The sequence below is a fragment of the Thermobia domestica genome, chromosome 10, assembly GCF_964235325.1.
Source record: "Thermobia domestica chromosome 10, izTheDome1.hap1.1, whole genome shotgun sequence".
In the NCBI taxonomy this organism is placed as follows: domain Eukaryota; kingdom Metazoa; phylum Arthropoda; class Insecta; order Zygentoma; family Lepismatidae; genus Thermobia; species Thermobia domestica.
In genome coordinates, this window is record NC_137463.1 from 134,106,464 (window position 1) to 134,122,736 (window position 16,273).

At 33.9% G+C, this 16,273-nt stretch overlaps 1 protein-coding gene across 6 annotated transcripts in view; it reads right to left on the reverse strand.

Moving 5' to 3' along the window:
* LOC145662721 (inverted formin-2-like) overlaps window positions 1–16,273 on the reverse strand; it is a 435,970-nt gene that overhangs the window by 40,850 nt on the left and 378,847 nt on the right. For all 6 annotated transcript variants that reach the window (XM_081728580.1, XM_081728579.1, XM_081728583.1 and 3 more), the window contains 2 exons: window positions 6,066–6,181; window positions 3,194–3,353 (listed from right to left, as the gene is read on the reverse strand). In XM_081728580.1, coding sequence (XP_081584706.1) covers window positions 3,194–3,353; window positions 6,066–6,181 — 276 coding nt within the window. The remainder of the gene's footprint in view (window positions 1–3,193; window positions 3,354–6,065; window positions 6,182–16,273) is intronic.

Genomic DNA, 16,273 nt, shown 5'->3' on the forward strand with positions numbered 1-16,273 from the left:
ACTATCCGGAGACACTTTTAAGGTCTAGAGTCAAGAAAAAAATTGGCGATAAGGCAATGACTTACAGCAAACGTACAGCAAAAAACACAATTTTTCTTGTTTGTATTCAACATATTAAAATAAGTGCTCATACAAACTATCGCAATTCGGCTCCATTGGTTTGGCAGAAAAATAATTTTAAAACTTGTCCCAGGGAAGTACGGTCGCTCAGTGGTAAAGCGCTTATTTCTGGTGAGTGAGGTCCTTAGTTCGATCCCCGGCCAAGTAAGTTTGTAGTGGACATGTCCATGGGTTTTCTCGATGTAATCGCATTTCCTCCCTCATTCCACCGATTCCTCCATAATCACTCACTTGCCTTAATCATCCGTCTCACTTAGCCTAAAGGGCATAATCATGGGACGTTAAACTGGAAGATTTTTTTAAACTTATCCCCTTTATAAGAGTTTCTTCTACAAAACCCTCGACTTCTGCTTAGACACATACAACTGAATCTCTAATTAAAGCAGAAATACGTGTTACATTTAATTTGCATTGCAATTAAGTGGTCTTCCTTTTGGTATAACTTCTAACTAACTAACTAACTAACTAACTCTATGGCCTATGGAACCCGGAGGTTCAATGCCGCGTTCACAAAAGCTCTCCACTGACTTCTATCCTTAGCTAACTGCATCCAGTTTCTACTTTGTATTCCAATCTCTGCGAGATCCATCTTAATATTGTCCTCCCATCTGCGCCTAGGTCTTCCTAATGGTCGTTTTCCGATTGGTCTTCCAGTAAAGACTTTGAAGTGTTTCTACTTTCTTCCATTCTAGCTACATGACCCGCCCACCTAAGCCTCCTAGACTTGACGACCCTAACAATGTTGGGTAAACCATATAAATTATGTAGTTCCTCGTTATGAAGTTTCCGCCATTCCCCATTCCCGTTCCTCTTGGGTCCGAATATTCGTCTCAGGATCTTGTTCTCAAATACTTTCAGTCTATGTTCTTCCCTCAGAGTAAACGACCATGTTTCGGAACCATACAGAACAACAGGCATGATTATCGTTTTATATATTTTAAGCTTCAAATTCTTCGACAGAATTCTCGACGACAAGAGATAACTTCAGTTTGAATAATCTTCAAAGCAAGGAAATACGATTTTCCTGATTTTATTCGCTTATAATTTGGCAACATTGCCTCAGAGAGAAACAAAAAATTAACTTAATAATATTCCATTGTATTTTAAAGATTTTGTAACTTTTGTTCCTTGTTCCAATGGTATAAAAATACAGCAGTTCTCATTTGTAATGAAAAGGTAGAAAATTGAATTTAGCAAAGTGGAAGATTAAGTTCATTCATATATGTTCTAGTTGGACTGTAGTTAGAATTTATACCTTGTATGAACTGCAGTAAAGTAAGCTTGGGCACAATGTAGAAGAAAGAAGTAATAGAGGTATATTTTGAAAATTTCCTTTTAAATTCTCCATGTAAAACAATTAGGCCACATTCGTTTCTGTTGCAAACGTATTCTGTATGTTTTGTTGACGGCTCCAACAGTACCTGGAAAAAAATACAGAATGTCTGCAATACATTACCTATATTCCTGCAAATTGCCCGCGTAAAGTAGGGGAGAAGCAGTGTCTGAAAATGAGAGTTTCTGCATCAAAAATACAAAATGTAACATTTACGCTGCTCTTGATATATGTATTAGACTTCTAATACATGTATTAAAGGAAACTCAAGCTATAAACGAATACAATCAAGAAACGAACATATTCATCGGAAAATATTCAAAATTTCCCTTTCCTTGTTTTTCCTAATATTTGAACTAGATTTATAACAAAGGAAAGGCCACTTACTTCAACTCAAACTAGATATACATTGTACCTGCACTCGAATTAGAACGTGTATAAAAATCATTATCTTTCACTTCGCTGAGTTCAATTTTCTACTATTTCATTACAAAGAAAACTTATTGTACTTTTTTCTTAAGTATTATTGGAACAACGAACACAACACTCAAACAATAACTTTGAAATATATTGGAGAGATAATTGAGGCACACAACAACATGGACACAAAACCAGTGGTCGAAGTGAGACGGTATGTGGTGGTATGCCATACCGCCTCTGGTTTCTCAGTGATGAGGACATACCGTCTGTTTTTGCAGTGATCAAGACATACCGTCACTGGAAAGTAGATGCTAATATACCTTTAATAAATCCATTTTTATACACAGTAATTGACGAATTGTTTTGCATGTTAAAGATTTTATTTCTTATGTAGACCAACATTTTTGTTATATTTATCCTACCTTCTGTTTTTTTTTAAAATGAAGTGTCTACAGAGAAGTTCAATCCTTGCTTCTACGCAAGAACTCGTGTTGTTGTGTTGGTCGCATATAATGGTCACATGACAAAGAAATCAGTCATGGACCCAATCCAAACAAAAGGCAGTGTATTGAGGCGACTCGTTTAAACTAAAATCAGAAAGTATTGTTTTGAGTTCGTCGGCACTTCTTTTGTGTCAACAATGATAAAGAATACATAAGTTACATTTTCCGGTATTTACGAGGGGAAAAATACAGTTTATGCAATAAAGAAAGTGTTTGATTATTGTGTGGTGTGTCAAGAATATTTAAAATTGATGGAGCTTATATACTTCCACCAAAACGTAATTTTGAGTCTTTCTAATAACTGGATAACAACCTTCCGGAGATCTGGAATATCTCAGTCGAGTGGGGAGTCCGAGAGTTTACCAGAGAAATCGTTTAAAAATCGTTGATATAAAAAAAATATCGGTTTTAGAGCATTTTCGTGTATAATTCTCTATAATACAGCATAAGGGGATATTTTTTTCATTATTCATAGAAAGTTGGAAGCAAAGTCTCTCCATGCCCCAGTCGTAACTAGGAAAAGTTCTTCCATGGTTTTGGGTCATTATGTAAATAGAAATGCAATATTTTAGGCAACATACCATTACTGCATAACAACATATTACGTGTTGCAAACTGCAAATGTTTCCATTTGATTGTAGTACATAGTATCCACCTCACACATCTCACACGTTGCAAACGTAAGTTTACATTTGATTGTAATACTTAGTATTCACTCAAAACATTATTAAATCCAGGTAATTTAACGCTTTTAATTTTAGCACTGAAGAATAACTTAAATTTTAATAAAGGTAAAAAAAAATAACACTACACTCACCTAAAAGCTCATTTCTAATTCTTGTTCTTTGTTGCAATGAATCAGCACCAAGAATCAAGCAGTTAGCAAAGGCCATCAACGTAGATCGATAGACGTTATTGTCGGCATTTTTAAGCTCATAAAGAACTTTTTCAAACCTATATCGACAACCATGAGTAACCTAAAACGATTGTATTTGATTAAATATTTAGAAATCAAGCATAATTATCCATATAGAATTATTGAAGCAAATAGAATGAATACTTTTAAAACAAATGTAAATTAAACGCACATTTTTTCTTAAATATATACCATATTGCGCTTCGCACTGACAAGGACAAGCACTCCAATCTTATTCAGAATTTAAAGCTTACAAATTGATATCATGAATTGAAATAGCTTAGTGGTCTTAATATTAATTATATGACGTAAAGATAAATGTTACTTAATTTGTATTCCAATCTATTGCATTTTTTTTTTAAAACTTTTACGTCCTACGTTTCACGTTAAGACTAAGCTTTAGGTAAAAATTCGTACGGTCTAATTATAGAAGAATATGTTATCTTATTCATTAAGAATTATATGAATAAAAATAATGAAACTACGAGAAATTAATGATGATGAATAGCGAAAGCAGCTACCGGAAATGTATCTACGGAAACGAGATCAACACGATCTGCATCCATCAAGACAAAGCTTCATTACACCTTAAGATCGACTCTCCCATTCTACTAGAATATCAAGTAGGCCATTTGAATACTGGCCTTATCTTTCAACGAGATATCTGTGAAGCCTACAGATGCAGGTTCAATTTACTTTTTTGTCGATTTGAATTGCTTAAAAGGGTTTTGGACAAGAAGTACGTGACAACTGTGAGTGGTATCTGAAAATCAGTGAAAGAGGAATGATATTAAATCTCCCCCACTCTCGTAGCTTTCTGCAATGGAAACTATGTTATAGGCCATTGTTCAGAATTAGGAAACACATTGAGCACTGTCGTATCTGGCGCCATGGATTTTCACAAATATTTGGTAAGTACAATGCTCACATATATGCGAAACAGCCCTTACACCCATTGTGTTTATTGCTATGAAATATGTCTAATTTTCAGAGCCAGAGTAGTTCGAGATTTCAACCAAAATGCTTATCAGCAAAAAGAATGTTTTTATTAATTAGGAGCCACACAAGCAGGAAGATTATGTGCAAGAAATAAGATCTAAAACGCATCCCACAAGGACCTAAAATTTATCCTTGTGGAACTCCGTGTTTAAATGTGCCTTATCGGTGACTTAGCTCTTCCTATTTCCACATATTTCATGCGGTTAGTTAAGTACAGTAGAAATGGAAGTATCAGTTAACATGACTACTAATTCTAGAATTATGTAATTTATCAAATAGAATTTCTTGATTAACTAGACAAAGGCTTCTAAGAGTTGCAGAAAAATTCCAAACATCTTATTTTTACTTTCTCTTCATTGATGTTTCTCGTGCTCAATAATATTCATTCTACGCAGCTTTGAATGATAAGGGTAAACACTATTTGCAGTAAATTACATTAGTATGGTCTAAAGGCAGTTTCCATCTTTAGGCAAAACCAACTGCTCGTGTAATCGAATTATTATTAGAATAGGACTGTTCTATTCAATAAAAAAAAGCCCTTTAATGAAGAAAAAAGTCATACTATATTATAATTGATCTTACATAGAGATTCTTGAAGTTCAGTATTTCAAAGCTGCTGGAGTTTCGAACCTTGGGACCAATTCCATTCTTATGCCCTCCAGTCAGTAAATAGGACTGCACAAATTATTTTTTGGTTTTGTTTTGCTTTGTAAGTCAAAATAAATAAAGGTAAGAACAGCCCTGTGCCTATGATCTAGCTAATGAAATCTTTGAGTTTTATGTCCCACGGTTATGCCGGTTAGGCTAAAGGAGACGGTGATGATGAGTAATGAATGAAATGGTGGAATGAAGAAAATGGGAGGAAACGGGAAACCCCGAGAAAACCCACGCACACGGTGTTTGTCCACCACAAAGTTCACTTGGCGGGGGCTGGGATCGAACCCGGGACCCCAAGCACCAGAGGTGAACGTTCTACCACTGAGCCACCGCGGCCCCTCTAGCTAATAAAGTACGAGTGCTTAATATCAAATTATTATCAACTGATGTATGCATATGAGTACCTGTGTAATAATCAAGACCATATTTCAATTCATCATTTCATTTCGTTCACCATTTATTGTATGACTAGAGTTTAACGTGCTTTTTTTAGCACCAAAGCTATAAGATAAACAGCCAGATGTATACTTCACTGAATCTATGTAAGTGACTAAAATATGATTATCCTACCACATACTCAAGAGTAAAAAGGGAACCAACACATACCATTAAATAACTACCTTGAAACTGATTCATCAATGGGATAGTTACATATCCCGTAATCATATTTGCTTCATTGGAAAACGAAATCTTAAGTTAAACGTCCCATGGATATGTCCTGTAAGCTGAGAGAAGCAGATAAATGGAAGTGCACCATAGAGGAATTGATGAAATGGAAGGGTGAGAGGAAACGGGAGAACCGAGAAAATGCATGAACACAATTACATCTATCCCATAATTTCAGATCAAATCGTGAATTGTTATAACTAGACACGAGCGCTTTTCCACCAAGCTGTCACCTTTGATTGTTTTAGTTAACGTCCCTATGAGACCAAATATTATATGAGATTGACGCTACAGTTTAATGTGACATCCTAACCATAAGTATTTTGGCCTAAAATCAAGCGTAAAACACCATGTATAGATTCGTCTGCTTCTCTAGTAGCCGTTTGTATTAAATGCAATTAACACCTAGATATCCCAAAATATGTACAAAGCTACGGAGCAAAGTACTAACCTTAAAATGGTCAAGTGCATCCAAAGCTAACTCATGTCCGGTCAAAGAGTACATGGCTACTGCACACAACAATTCGAAAAGTTGCATTTTAACCATTGTGCTCTTCGAGTCCAAAGCTAGAAAAAGAAAAAAAAAAAAAACTTATTAGGATTTCATTTTAATAATGAAAAAAGAAGCTGAATACAATTACTTCACAAGAACTTCTACAAAATATATGGATGACTGGAATAGAAGAGACTAATGCACACAAAATAATGTAAACTTTTTTTTTTTTTTTTTAAATAAAAGTAAGATCAGTATACACAAAAGTTTCTAGTCACGGAAAGATTAATACAAGGATGAAATCTAACTTCCCCAAAATGCAAGAACACACTCACTGGATACTTGAATATTAACGTTCTTTCTTCTATAAAACAATAATCTGACTTTTCTTGCATTCAATATTAGATCGAGATCCTTTTATTCTGTCACTCCAATTCACAAATTATACTCAAATATCGAACATATTGGATTTTTGCAAAGTTAAAACAGGATTTTGAATCGCAACTTCAAACTGCCGCAACTTCCCTGAAACTAAACGGAAATAAGAAATAGATGTCACAATGTTTACGCAGTTCTTCTGTCAATTAGAAACAAGAACAATTATTTTAGTAACATAAAAGTCTGGACTCTAAAATGGTTCAAGTCTTTGAAGGCATTATGAGCATTGGCTTGGTTGTTGAAGACATGGCCCTCCGAGAACTTGGCCAGGTGCTGGACAAGGACGAAATCGTTAGGCAAACATAGTAAGATAGAGTTTCATATTGCAATGCGTAAATCTGCAGCGCAATTTGTGCACATTGTTATCTAATATGATTTAATCTTTTCTGTTGAGCAACGTTGGAGATAGTCTGTTACCTGACAATACTCAGAAGTAGTGAATTTGCTAATGGGGCCGCGGTGGCTCAGTGGTAGAGCGTTCACCTCTGGTACATAGGGCTCCGGGTTCAAACCCTGCTCCCGCCAAGTGAACTTTGTGGTGGACAAACACTGTATGCGTGGGTTTCCTTCAGGTTCTCCCGTTTCGTCCCACTTTATTCATTCCACCATTTCATTCATTACTCATCATCACAGTCTCATTTAGCCTAGCCGGCATAATCGTGGGACGTAAAATTCAAAAATTTCATTTCATATCATTTTGAATTTGCCTACTGAAGAAGCTGTAGAAGTGATTAGGCGGGAAGTGGTCTACGGCATTGGTCTCTTAATAGCGTTTTCGATCCCATGAGCAAACTAAGTGCTGGGATCCCTATGATTAAATTTTACAAGTAATACACGTAGGTCTGCTCGTGAAGCACATGCGTTCGTGAGGTCCCGAGCAAGTGATCATCGGCCCCATAGGTTAAGACGGCCCTGGGCTAGGACCAACTCTAGTCATCATGAATAACTGACTAACGTTGATGTCAGCTTTCAAGAGCAGAAGCTTTGTTCAATCATTGCGCAGAATATCGTCTGTTGAAGTAGAGTTCCATTTCTTCCCACATGTCTCACCGCACCACAGAGGAACACTTTGGTTGGTCTAGAGCAAATTTAAAATGACTATCGGTATATTCGTGCGGCATACATTTGCTAGTCTTTTATAGCTTCTCCAAATACCATGACATGCAACGGTCAACGTTGATTACCTTTGCAACTTTTCGTATAGTTTTCTGGGATCTGCTTCTGTGACGGCCTTTAATCGTCGTTAACAGCAGAACATGTCCGTTCTTATCTTTCAGGCTTAAGTACCTACGACAGAATTTTTGGAACCAATTTTGCACTGTGGAGTCGTTCACATAGTCTTTATATCACATTTTATCAATGTTTGGAGTTGTTTGTCCATCTCTGGGTCGAGTTTAAACCCATAGAAGCAGATTTGGTGAAAATAGTATTTTGCTATCCTATTTTCTCGGGTCTGAAAATATACTTTTCTTAAAAAAAAATAATAATAATAAAATAAAATAAAAAAAGCATTTCCTATTGTGTACATACGTGGAAAAGAGCAGAACATAACTTTCAAACTATATATAACAAGACATACGGACAGGAGTGGACTGGTAAACTTTGCTCTACCCGGCTTAGCTACAGTGTTGGCCCACCACCAAAATTTATATTTGTAGTTTTCAAAAATATTTCCTTGCTGCAACTGAAACCCAGTTAAAAACTACTTTTTCGTTCCTAAACCTAAAACTAAAGCCTTAATTTCAGTAGAACCCTAACTTATTTTATTTTTCTATTTTTACTTTACTTTTTTACTCCCCTACTTTTTCTACGGCAGTACATATATTTGTTATTCTTCATAGCTAAGGTAAGTTTAGGACTCAAAGGATACTTAAACAAAAATTTCAATAAATAATAATAATAAATCTATAGAGAAGGTAGCCTATATTTTCAAGATGATTGCATCAATATTGAGATGAGCTGTATTCCTCTATTTTTGTGTATTTTTCTTAATATTACTTTTTATTATTATTATTATTAATTTCACCAAAACTATTCCTGTTTGCATTTACATATAGTTTTCAGAAATAAAATAATATTCTACATTTGCATAATATATTTGTTTCGTTCTTTTAAAAAATAAAGTCCTATTTAGTATTTGCCTCGCGCAACAATAGTAGGATTTTTTTTTCAGTTTATTCTAGTTAGTATTATTTCCCCTCCACTCTCCCTGTTAGGTTTCTGTCTGAAGAGCTCGGGTGAGTGAGAAGTGTATTAAAAGGTACGAGGAAACGTTTGGTTGCAATTTCTGCTCTGTCATTCATTCGAAGGAATCTGAAGAATCTCAGTCTGGTTCAGTCATCGAACTCACCCATATTATTTTAAATCTTTTCTATCTAACAACTTTTCACACCACTGCGAATGTTGTTAATATCTGACATGCTACCTAGAAATATTGTGTTACTACATTAATTGCTATATTTAGCAATAAATCATACCATAAATTATTGCACCCAAAACAAAATTGACTGCTTCCAGATGCGGAAAGTGGATATAATCGGACGGGAAAATGGTTTCTTACCTTCACTCGTATAACTATTCCTCTAATTTTTTCTTAGTAAAAATAAATAAATAAATAAATCGCATGTTTTCGTAGGCTATTAGAAAATATATTCGAAAAATGATTGTCAACTTTTAAGTGGTTCCAAGTACTACTTTTAGGGTTTATAATTTTAAAAAAGCTGAAAAGGAAATCTCATCATAGAGAGAAAAGCGAACAATTCACAAAACTATAAAAAGAACGGCTTTAGAATCGATTTCGTTTCGTATTCTCATGGAGAGAAGTCTCTCTAAACCAAAGAGGAAACTAACCACGTAAAAGGAAAACTGGGGATGATCGTTTGCATAACATGTACAAAAATTACAAGAAGATATTTCGTGAAATAGTGATTAACAAAATTTTTAACCTGTTATAAATTACTTGACCAGCTTTTAGCAGTTCTAATGAAATAAATTAACGGATCATTAATTTAGTTCACATTTACATTTCCAGCATGGACAGTGAATAAATTGTAAATTTTATTAGAACAATTTTGTTTAGGTGGAGAAAGAGCGAAAAGGGAAAGGTAAGTCCGCAACAAGGCAACGCTTCGCTAAATATCGCATACCGTTGGCTACTGCTCATGCTGCTGCTTATCCGAAAAGAACTGTAGTCATTGCGAAGGTGAGATATAAAAGAAACTCTCATGTTCAAACAGATTCACAATAATATAACGTCAACCGACCCACGTTAAAAGAGAACTAGAGTCGAGGAACAAACAAGTAGAAGAGAACTTGAAAAGAACCTCCTCGCACCACCCATTATTGTAAACTACTTTTACTACGTAGTTCTTGTTTTTCCTTCTGATAATTTCTTCTTACAATCAAAGCAGCTGTTCTTTGAACTTGGTTTAATAAAAGTTAAAGAAAAAAATGCACTTCGTTTAATTTTCTTTCTATATAAAGAAATCGATATTTTTCCATTTCAAACAGAAGGGAACGAAAACCTAACAACAGAAAAGCAGGATTAGAAACAGGCTTGTAGTAAGTCTGAGGTGCAAGAAAATACACAAGAAAACAACTAAGTTTTCGTATGAATAATTAATCGCAAAACCAACAATCACGCTCAAAAAAACAGTTTGTATTTTGTCACAATTTGATTATAGTAATTAAAATTTATAGTAATGTAGTTGAGTAATGTCTGTCATAACACGTTATGTACTTGCTTTAATGGATTTCATTTTTAATAACTGCAATAAATGGTTGCTTATTATATAACTTTTCTCAAGACTTCACAGCATAAATACACAATACGCACTTAACAAGAAAGGTACTTTGTAATATTTGTAGTTCCTGGTGTAATAACCAATAGTTAGTATTTTAATATTTACACACAAGTTCATTCTGTTATTTTGCTTCAAAAAATATGATCGCTTTCTACACAGTTACGTATATTCATTGCCATACCTGTTTTGTCTCAGCAGGTTATGGGCCCAGCGAGGGAAATAGAGAAAAATACATAAGAAAAGAAGAATTAGTTGTGGAAGAAGAGAAGATAGAACTGTGTAGTACTTCCAGTATTTCCATGAACAGAATTCTGTTAAATTGAACAGTGTGTGTGTGACTGTGTAAGGTGCAAAGTTAAACTTTTGTGTTTCCTGCCAACATGGCCAATCCCAAGGTAAAGATTGAAAAATTGGAGGGAAGCTCCAATTGGGCGAAATGGAAGTGATATATGCTAATTTTGTTTAAACGATACGATTTAGTAGCAATTATAGAAGGTTCGCGAAAGTGTCCAGTTTTCAATACAGAGACATTCTCAGAAAATGATAAACAGTTATTAGCATAGTGGAAACGTGATAACGCAAAAGCGGCATCACTCATTGCGGGTTCGTTAACACAGTCAGTGGCGGACTTGGTGCTTATCTACACAAACGCGAAAGAGATATGGGACAAACTTGTTAGTGTGAATGAACAGTTCAGTGTACAAAGGCTAAATCTATTGATGACAGACTTCTTTACCATAAAGCCGGAAAGTGAAGTCAGTGTTGCAACTTACGTAGCAAAAGTGGAGAAACTGTATTTTGATATGAATGTGAAACTAAGAAAACATGAATCAAACGATATACCTGTAGAGTTCCTACATGGACAAATACTTGCAACTATTGGACCGGAATTTCAAAAATTCAGGAAAGTATGGAAATCACTAGACAAATTTAAAAACGCAAAATTTGGTAGACAAATTGTGTACTATCGAAAAGCGTATGCAAGTGTGTACTACAGAGCAAACAACAACTGCGTTTGCCGCGCGCAGTCAACCTCAAAAGGTACAAGAAAAATTGCAGAAACAATCAGAAGACTAACCAATCGTAAAACAGCATGGAGACGCAAGTGTGTGTAAGAAAAACAATATCCAATGTTATTTTTGTAAACACGGACATTTTCAGTCGAAATGTGCTAAGAGAAATGGTGCAAAATATAAGCAGCGTCACAAAAGTAAGACTAATGTATCTACGCGGACTAGCACAGATAAAGTAGTGGATGGTGCAGCACTTTCTGTAATGGATAATGTAACATTAGCTAACGCTTGGGAATGTGATTCTGGTGCGTCGCATTACATGACGTATAGTAAACAATGTTTCTCAACGTATGAGAAGTTTAGTGTTCCAATCGACGTATTAGTCGCGAACAAAAAGAAGATTTCCGCTTACGGTTACGGTCGCGTGAACGTTGAAACGTTCGTAAATGAAAAATGGACTAAAGCATATTTGTACAATGTGTGGTATGTTCCAGAACTTAGAAGACATCTGTTTTCGGTACGGAGTTCGGTAAAACATGAAATCAGATTGTATATTAGTGAAAACTTTATTTCTGTACAACACGGTAAGTGTGTCGTAGCTACCGGTAAGTGGAACAAAGATGCGTATTTAATAAATATTCGCGTAGTAATACCTACTAAACCAGCAAAAGTAAACATTGCAACAACAGCTGATGCTCTTCAGTTATGGCATAAAAGGCTGGGACACCAAAATAAAAGACACGTGAAAACAGTTCTTCAGCAAATGAAAATTAGTGTAAATAACAAAGAAATAGGTAAGTTCTGTAATAGATATGCTTCAGGAAAAGCTCATAAAAAACCTTTTAAGCTAAGAGAAAAAAGTCGCAAATAATAGGTGAAGTGATTCACGTAAATGTGAACGGGCCAATGTCTGAAAATTCACTCCAAGGTAAAAGATTTTTCGTATGCTTTACAGACGAGTACAGTAAATATCGTAGGATTTTCTTTACAAAGCATAAAAATGAAGTAGTAAAGTGTCTAAAAAAATTCTTAAATAAAGCAAAAACGGCTGGTCACACGATAAAGCGTATTAGGTGTAATGAAGGGAAAAAAATGACTATAACGGTTAAAAAACACTTAGTAAGCAGGGTATCACGTTAATGATATCAGCACCATATACACCGGAACAAAATGGTACAGCAAAAAGAAAAAATCGTACTATTGTAAAACTAGCGTGGTCAATAATTTTAGTCTGCGGCCTACCGCGTGTGTTGTGACCTGAAGTACGTGATACAGCAGTGTACTTGTTAAGTTACACAGAACCTACAAATGTGTCAAATAAACATCCCATAAAACTGTGGAGTGGTCAAAAATTAACCAGGCTAAATCATTTAATAGTTTTTGGTACTGGCTGTAATGTACACATACCAAAAAGATTTAAAAACAAGTTCAACAATAGAAGTGCATTTGGTAAAATAATAGGTTACTTAAATGAGGCAAATGGATACAAGGTGTATGTGTCTTCCACCAAGAAAGTAATTAGTTCTCATGATGTGTATTTCAAACACAAAAATATATGCACAAATGTAGTAGAGGATAAGCAAGACAAAACAGCAAAAAAATAAAAATAAGACATGTGTGGCTTTTAGTCAGAAAAAATAATAATTCAGTAACAGAAACCAAAGCAATTTACAAGAGAAAGGTCGTCAGTGCAATCAAAAGAAAAGTGCTAAAACAAGAAAATCAAAACAAACTATCAAGAAACCGGCATAAATAAATTCAAAAAAATCATCGTTGCAACGACATATTATTCTTCAAGCTGTAAAAATCCCGAAACACATCAAAACGCAATAAATTCCTCAAAGAAAAAAAATAATAAAAGAAATTAAAAAAATAACACATTGCAAAAAAAATAATACGTAAAAATTAGTAAACACTCCAAAAAATGTAAAAATAATTAACAATCATTGAATATTTCATATAAAAAACATGGAAACAAAACTTCAAAAATGTCGTGCGCATCTAGTAGCCAAAGGGCATGTGCAAAAGGCAGGTGTGAACTACAACAAATCGTTTAGTCCAGTAGCAAAATACGCAATACGTACTGTTCTTGCAGTTTCTGCACAAAAATTTGTACTTATATCAATTTAGTGTAAAAACGGCATTCTTATACAGTAAAATTTAAAAAAAGTCCATACATCCCAACCAAAAAGCTTTAATAACAACAGTGGTAAAATATATAAACTAAAGCGCTGTATATGTAATCTTAAAAAAAGCTCCAAAATATTATAACAAAAAATTCAGTAATTTTCTCAAAAAATAAAACTTAAAAATGTAAAAACAATCCATGCTTATTCATAAAAAAATCAAAACAAAAAACAAATCGTAAATATATTCATAAATAACAAATTAGTAGCTAAAACAAACAAAAAGAAATAAAAGTTTTTTAAATGTGTTACGTCAACATTTCAAAATAAACAAAAGTTCTAAATAGCTTCCTTGTTATTCAAGTACAAAAAAAGGCATATTCATTCATCAGTCAGCCTATATTAAGCAAATACTGGCAAAATTTCGCATAAAAAATAACTCAGTTGCAATGCCATGTAATAATAATCAAAGTAGTAAGTCAAAACCATTACAAAACAAAACAATTTACAAAAAAGCTGTAAAATGTCATATACTTAACGGTAACAACAAAACCGAATTTATCATTTGCTGTAACAAAAGCTGCAAAGGTAATAAAGCAACCTACCAAAGTTAATTAATCTTCAGTAAAACAAATTTTTAAGTACCTAAAAAAAAAAAAAAAAAAAAAAAAAAAACCTATAGCATATTCTACAAAAAAAATCCTCACTTAAAAGTTTATAGTAATGCTAATTATGCTAGTAATATCAAAACCAAAAATCTACTACCGATGTGTTAGTGTTATATGCAAATAAGGCTATACCTTGGTGTAGCAAGCTACAAAAATCAATAGCTCCATCTACAACAAAAGCTAAATTTATAGCAGCAAGTAAATATACAAAAAAGTAATATAATTAAAGCTCTTATTTAGTAAATTAGGTGCATTAAGTAAACATAATGTAACCAGTGTATTTGTGGATAATGCTAATGCTATAAAACTAGTAAAAAATCCAAAATTTCATGAAAAGCAAAACACATAAAAATTCGTTATTTCTTTGTACGAAAACATTTTATTAAAAAAGTAAAATTGATGTGCTACAAATCAGCACACAAAGACAGTTAGCTAATATAATAACAAAAGCATTAGCTAAAATAAAGTTCAAAAAATTATATCAGCTTATGGGTGTTTGTGAATTATTATTTTATTTTATTGTTTTTGTGTATGTCAATTATAAAAATTTTAGTTTAGAAAAAAGTGTTGGAAGTAAACTAAAATCTTTAATGTGTATGCTTGCGCCATCTCTCAGAGAGAGGTGAAACTACCTCAAGGTGGCTGGATGAGTGTGCGAGTCTGCGCACTATGTGTCGTGTACAGCAGCTTAACATGGAGGAAGATGAGTAAGCTGTTATTGTTCGTAGGAGGAGAAAAAAAAACAATGCAGACACTTAACAAGAAAAGCACTTTGTAATATTTGTAGTTCCTGATGTTATAACCATTAGTTCATATTTTCATATTTACACACAAGTGCATTCTATTATTTTGCTTCAAAAAATATAATCGTTTTCTACACAGTTACGTGTATCCATTGCCATACATGTTTTGTCTCAGCAAATAGAACTCGAAAATGTCAAATTGTTCTAACTTTTGGTTAGTTGAAGGCGAAAAATAAAATAATAACTCATTTCAAAGAAAATTTAATACTTTACACTTTCTTTTCTGAGGACTTCGCTGTAAAGTTAAGGGTTGACGCGTTAGAAGAAAAAAGTGTCAGAAAACATTAAGCAAACAGGAGTTCTTCAAAATGTTGCTATTTCAGCAGGTGGATATCTAGAAAACTATTAAAAACAGAAAAAAGAATAGAAACAACAATCTTGTAGCAAATATTGTCAGCTTTCAGTTTGAATACACTAACATTTTCGATACGACGCATCATTTTCGAAAGTTATAAGCAAAAAAGAAACCTTTATGGGTCCCTGCATCCAGCTCTCCTTCGTAGATCCGGGACGTTTAGTACATTCACCTCCCAACTACTACAAACACAGCCCTGAAGAAAAAAAATGATCCTGACATCATCTACATCCCTTTTGAGCGCTCAGTGTCTAGACTATCATATTAGTTGCAGATTTATATGAGACAGAATTTTGTTTGCATTTTAGAAATGTACCACTAATCACAATAAACAATTTCAAAAGGAAAAAATAAATAAATTAATTAGGAAAGTAATGAAACCGAGACAATAAGAATGTGTGTTCCCATTCAAAAATCAAGCACTAATAAAATGTTCCCCTTACCTCGTCTCCAAGCTACTATAAAGCAGACGAAAACACACAATACGCTTAAGACAAATGAATCACTCGAAGTAAAGCTACAAATTGAATTCCACATATTGGTTATTTACCTAAACAGCAACTTTGCCTAGTTTAACACCACAAACTTGTCAGTGCAATTTACCGCATAGGAGAGTCAATATGTAAGAAAAGTTAAGAAAATTCCTGCATTGAATCTTTCTATTTCAATGTTCTTAGTCATTTCCTCCCCTTTTTTGTATGCATTACTTCACCTCTTTGTGAACAATACTTCAAAGACTTTCTTCAAGTTACATTCAGTAGCACGTGCTTATAGCTTCTATCATTATATAATACATTCATCATCAAAATTATATGAAGAATGAATAATCCAAAATTTATATATTGATTAGCATTCGTCAATGTAAGCAGCATCTAATGCAGGAGAAATTTATTAGTTAAAAACAGTTCCGAAACAATCATAGAAACTAGACACTTACGAAGTTCACATGATGGAACTGAA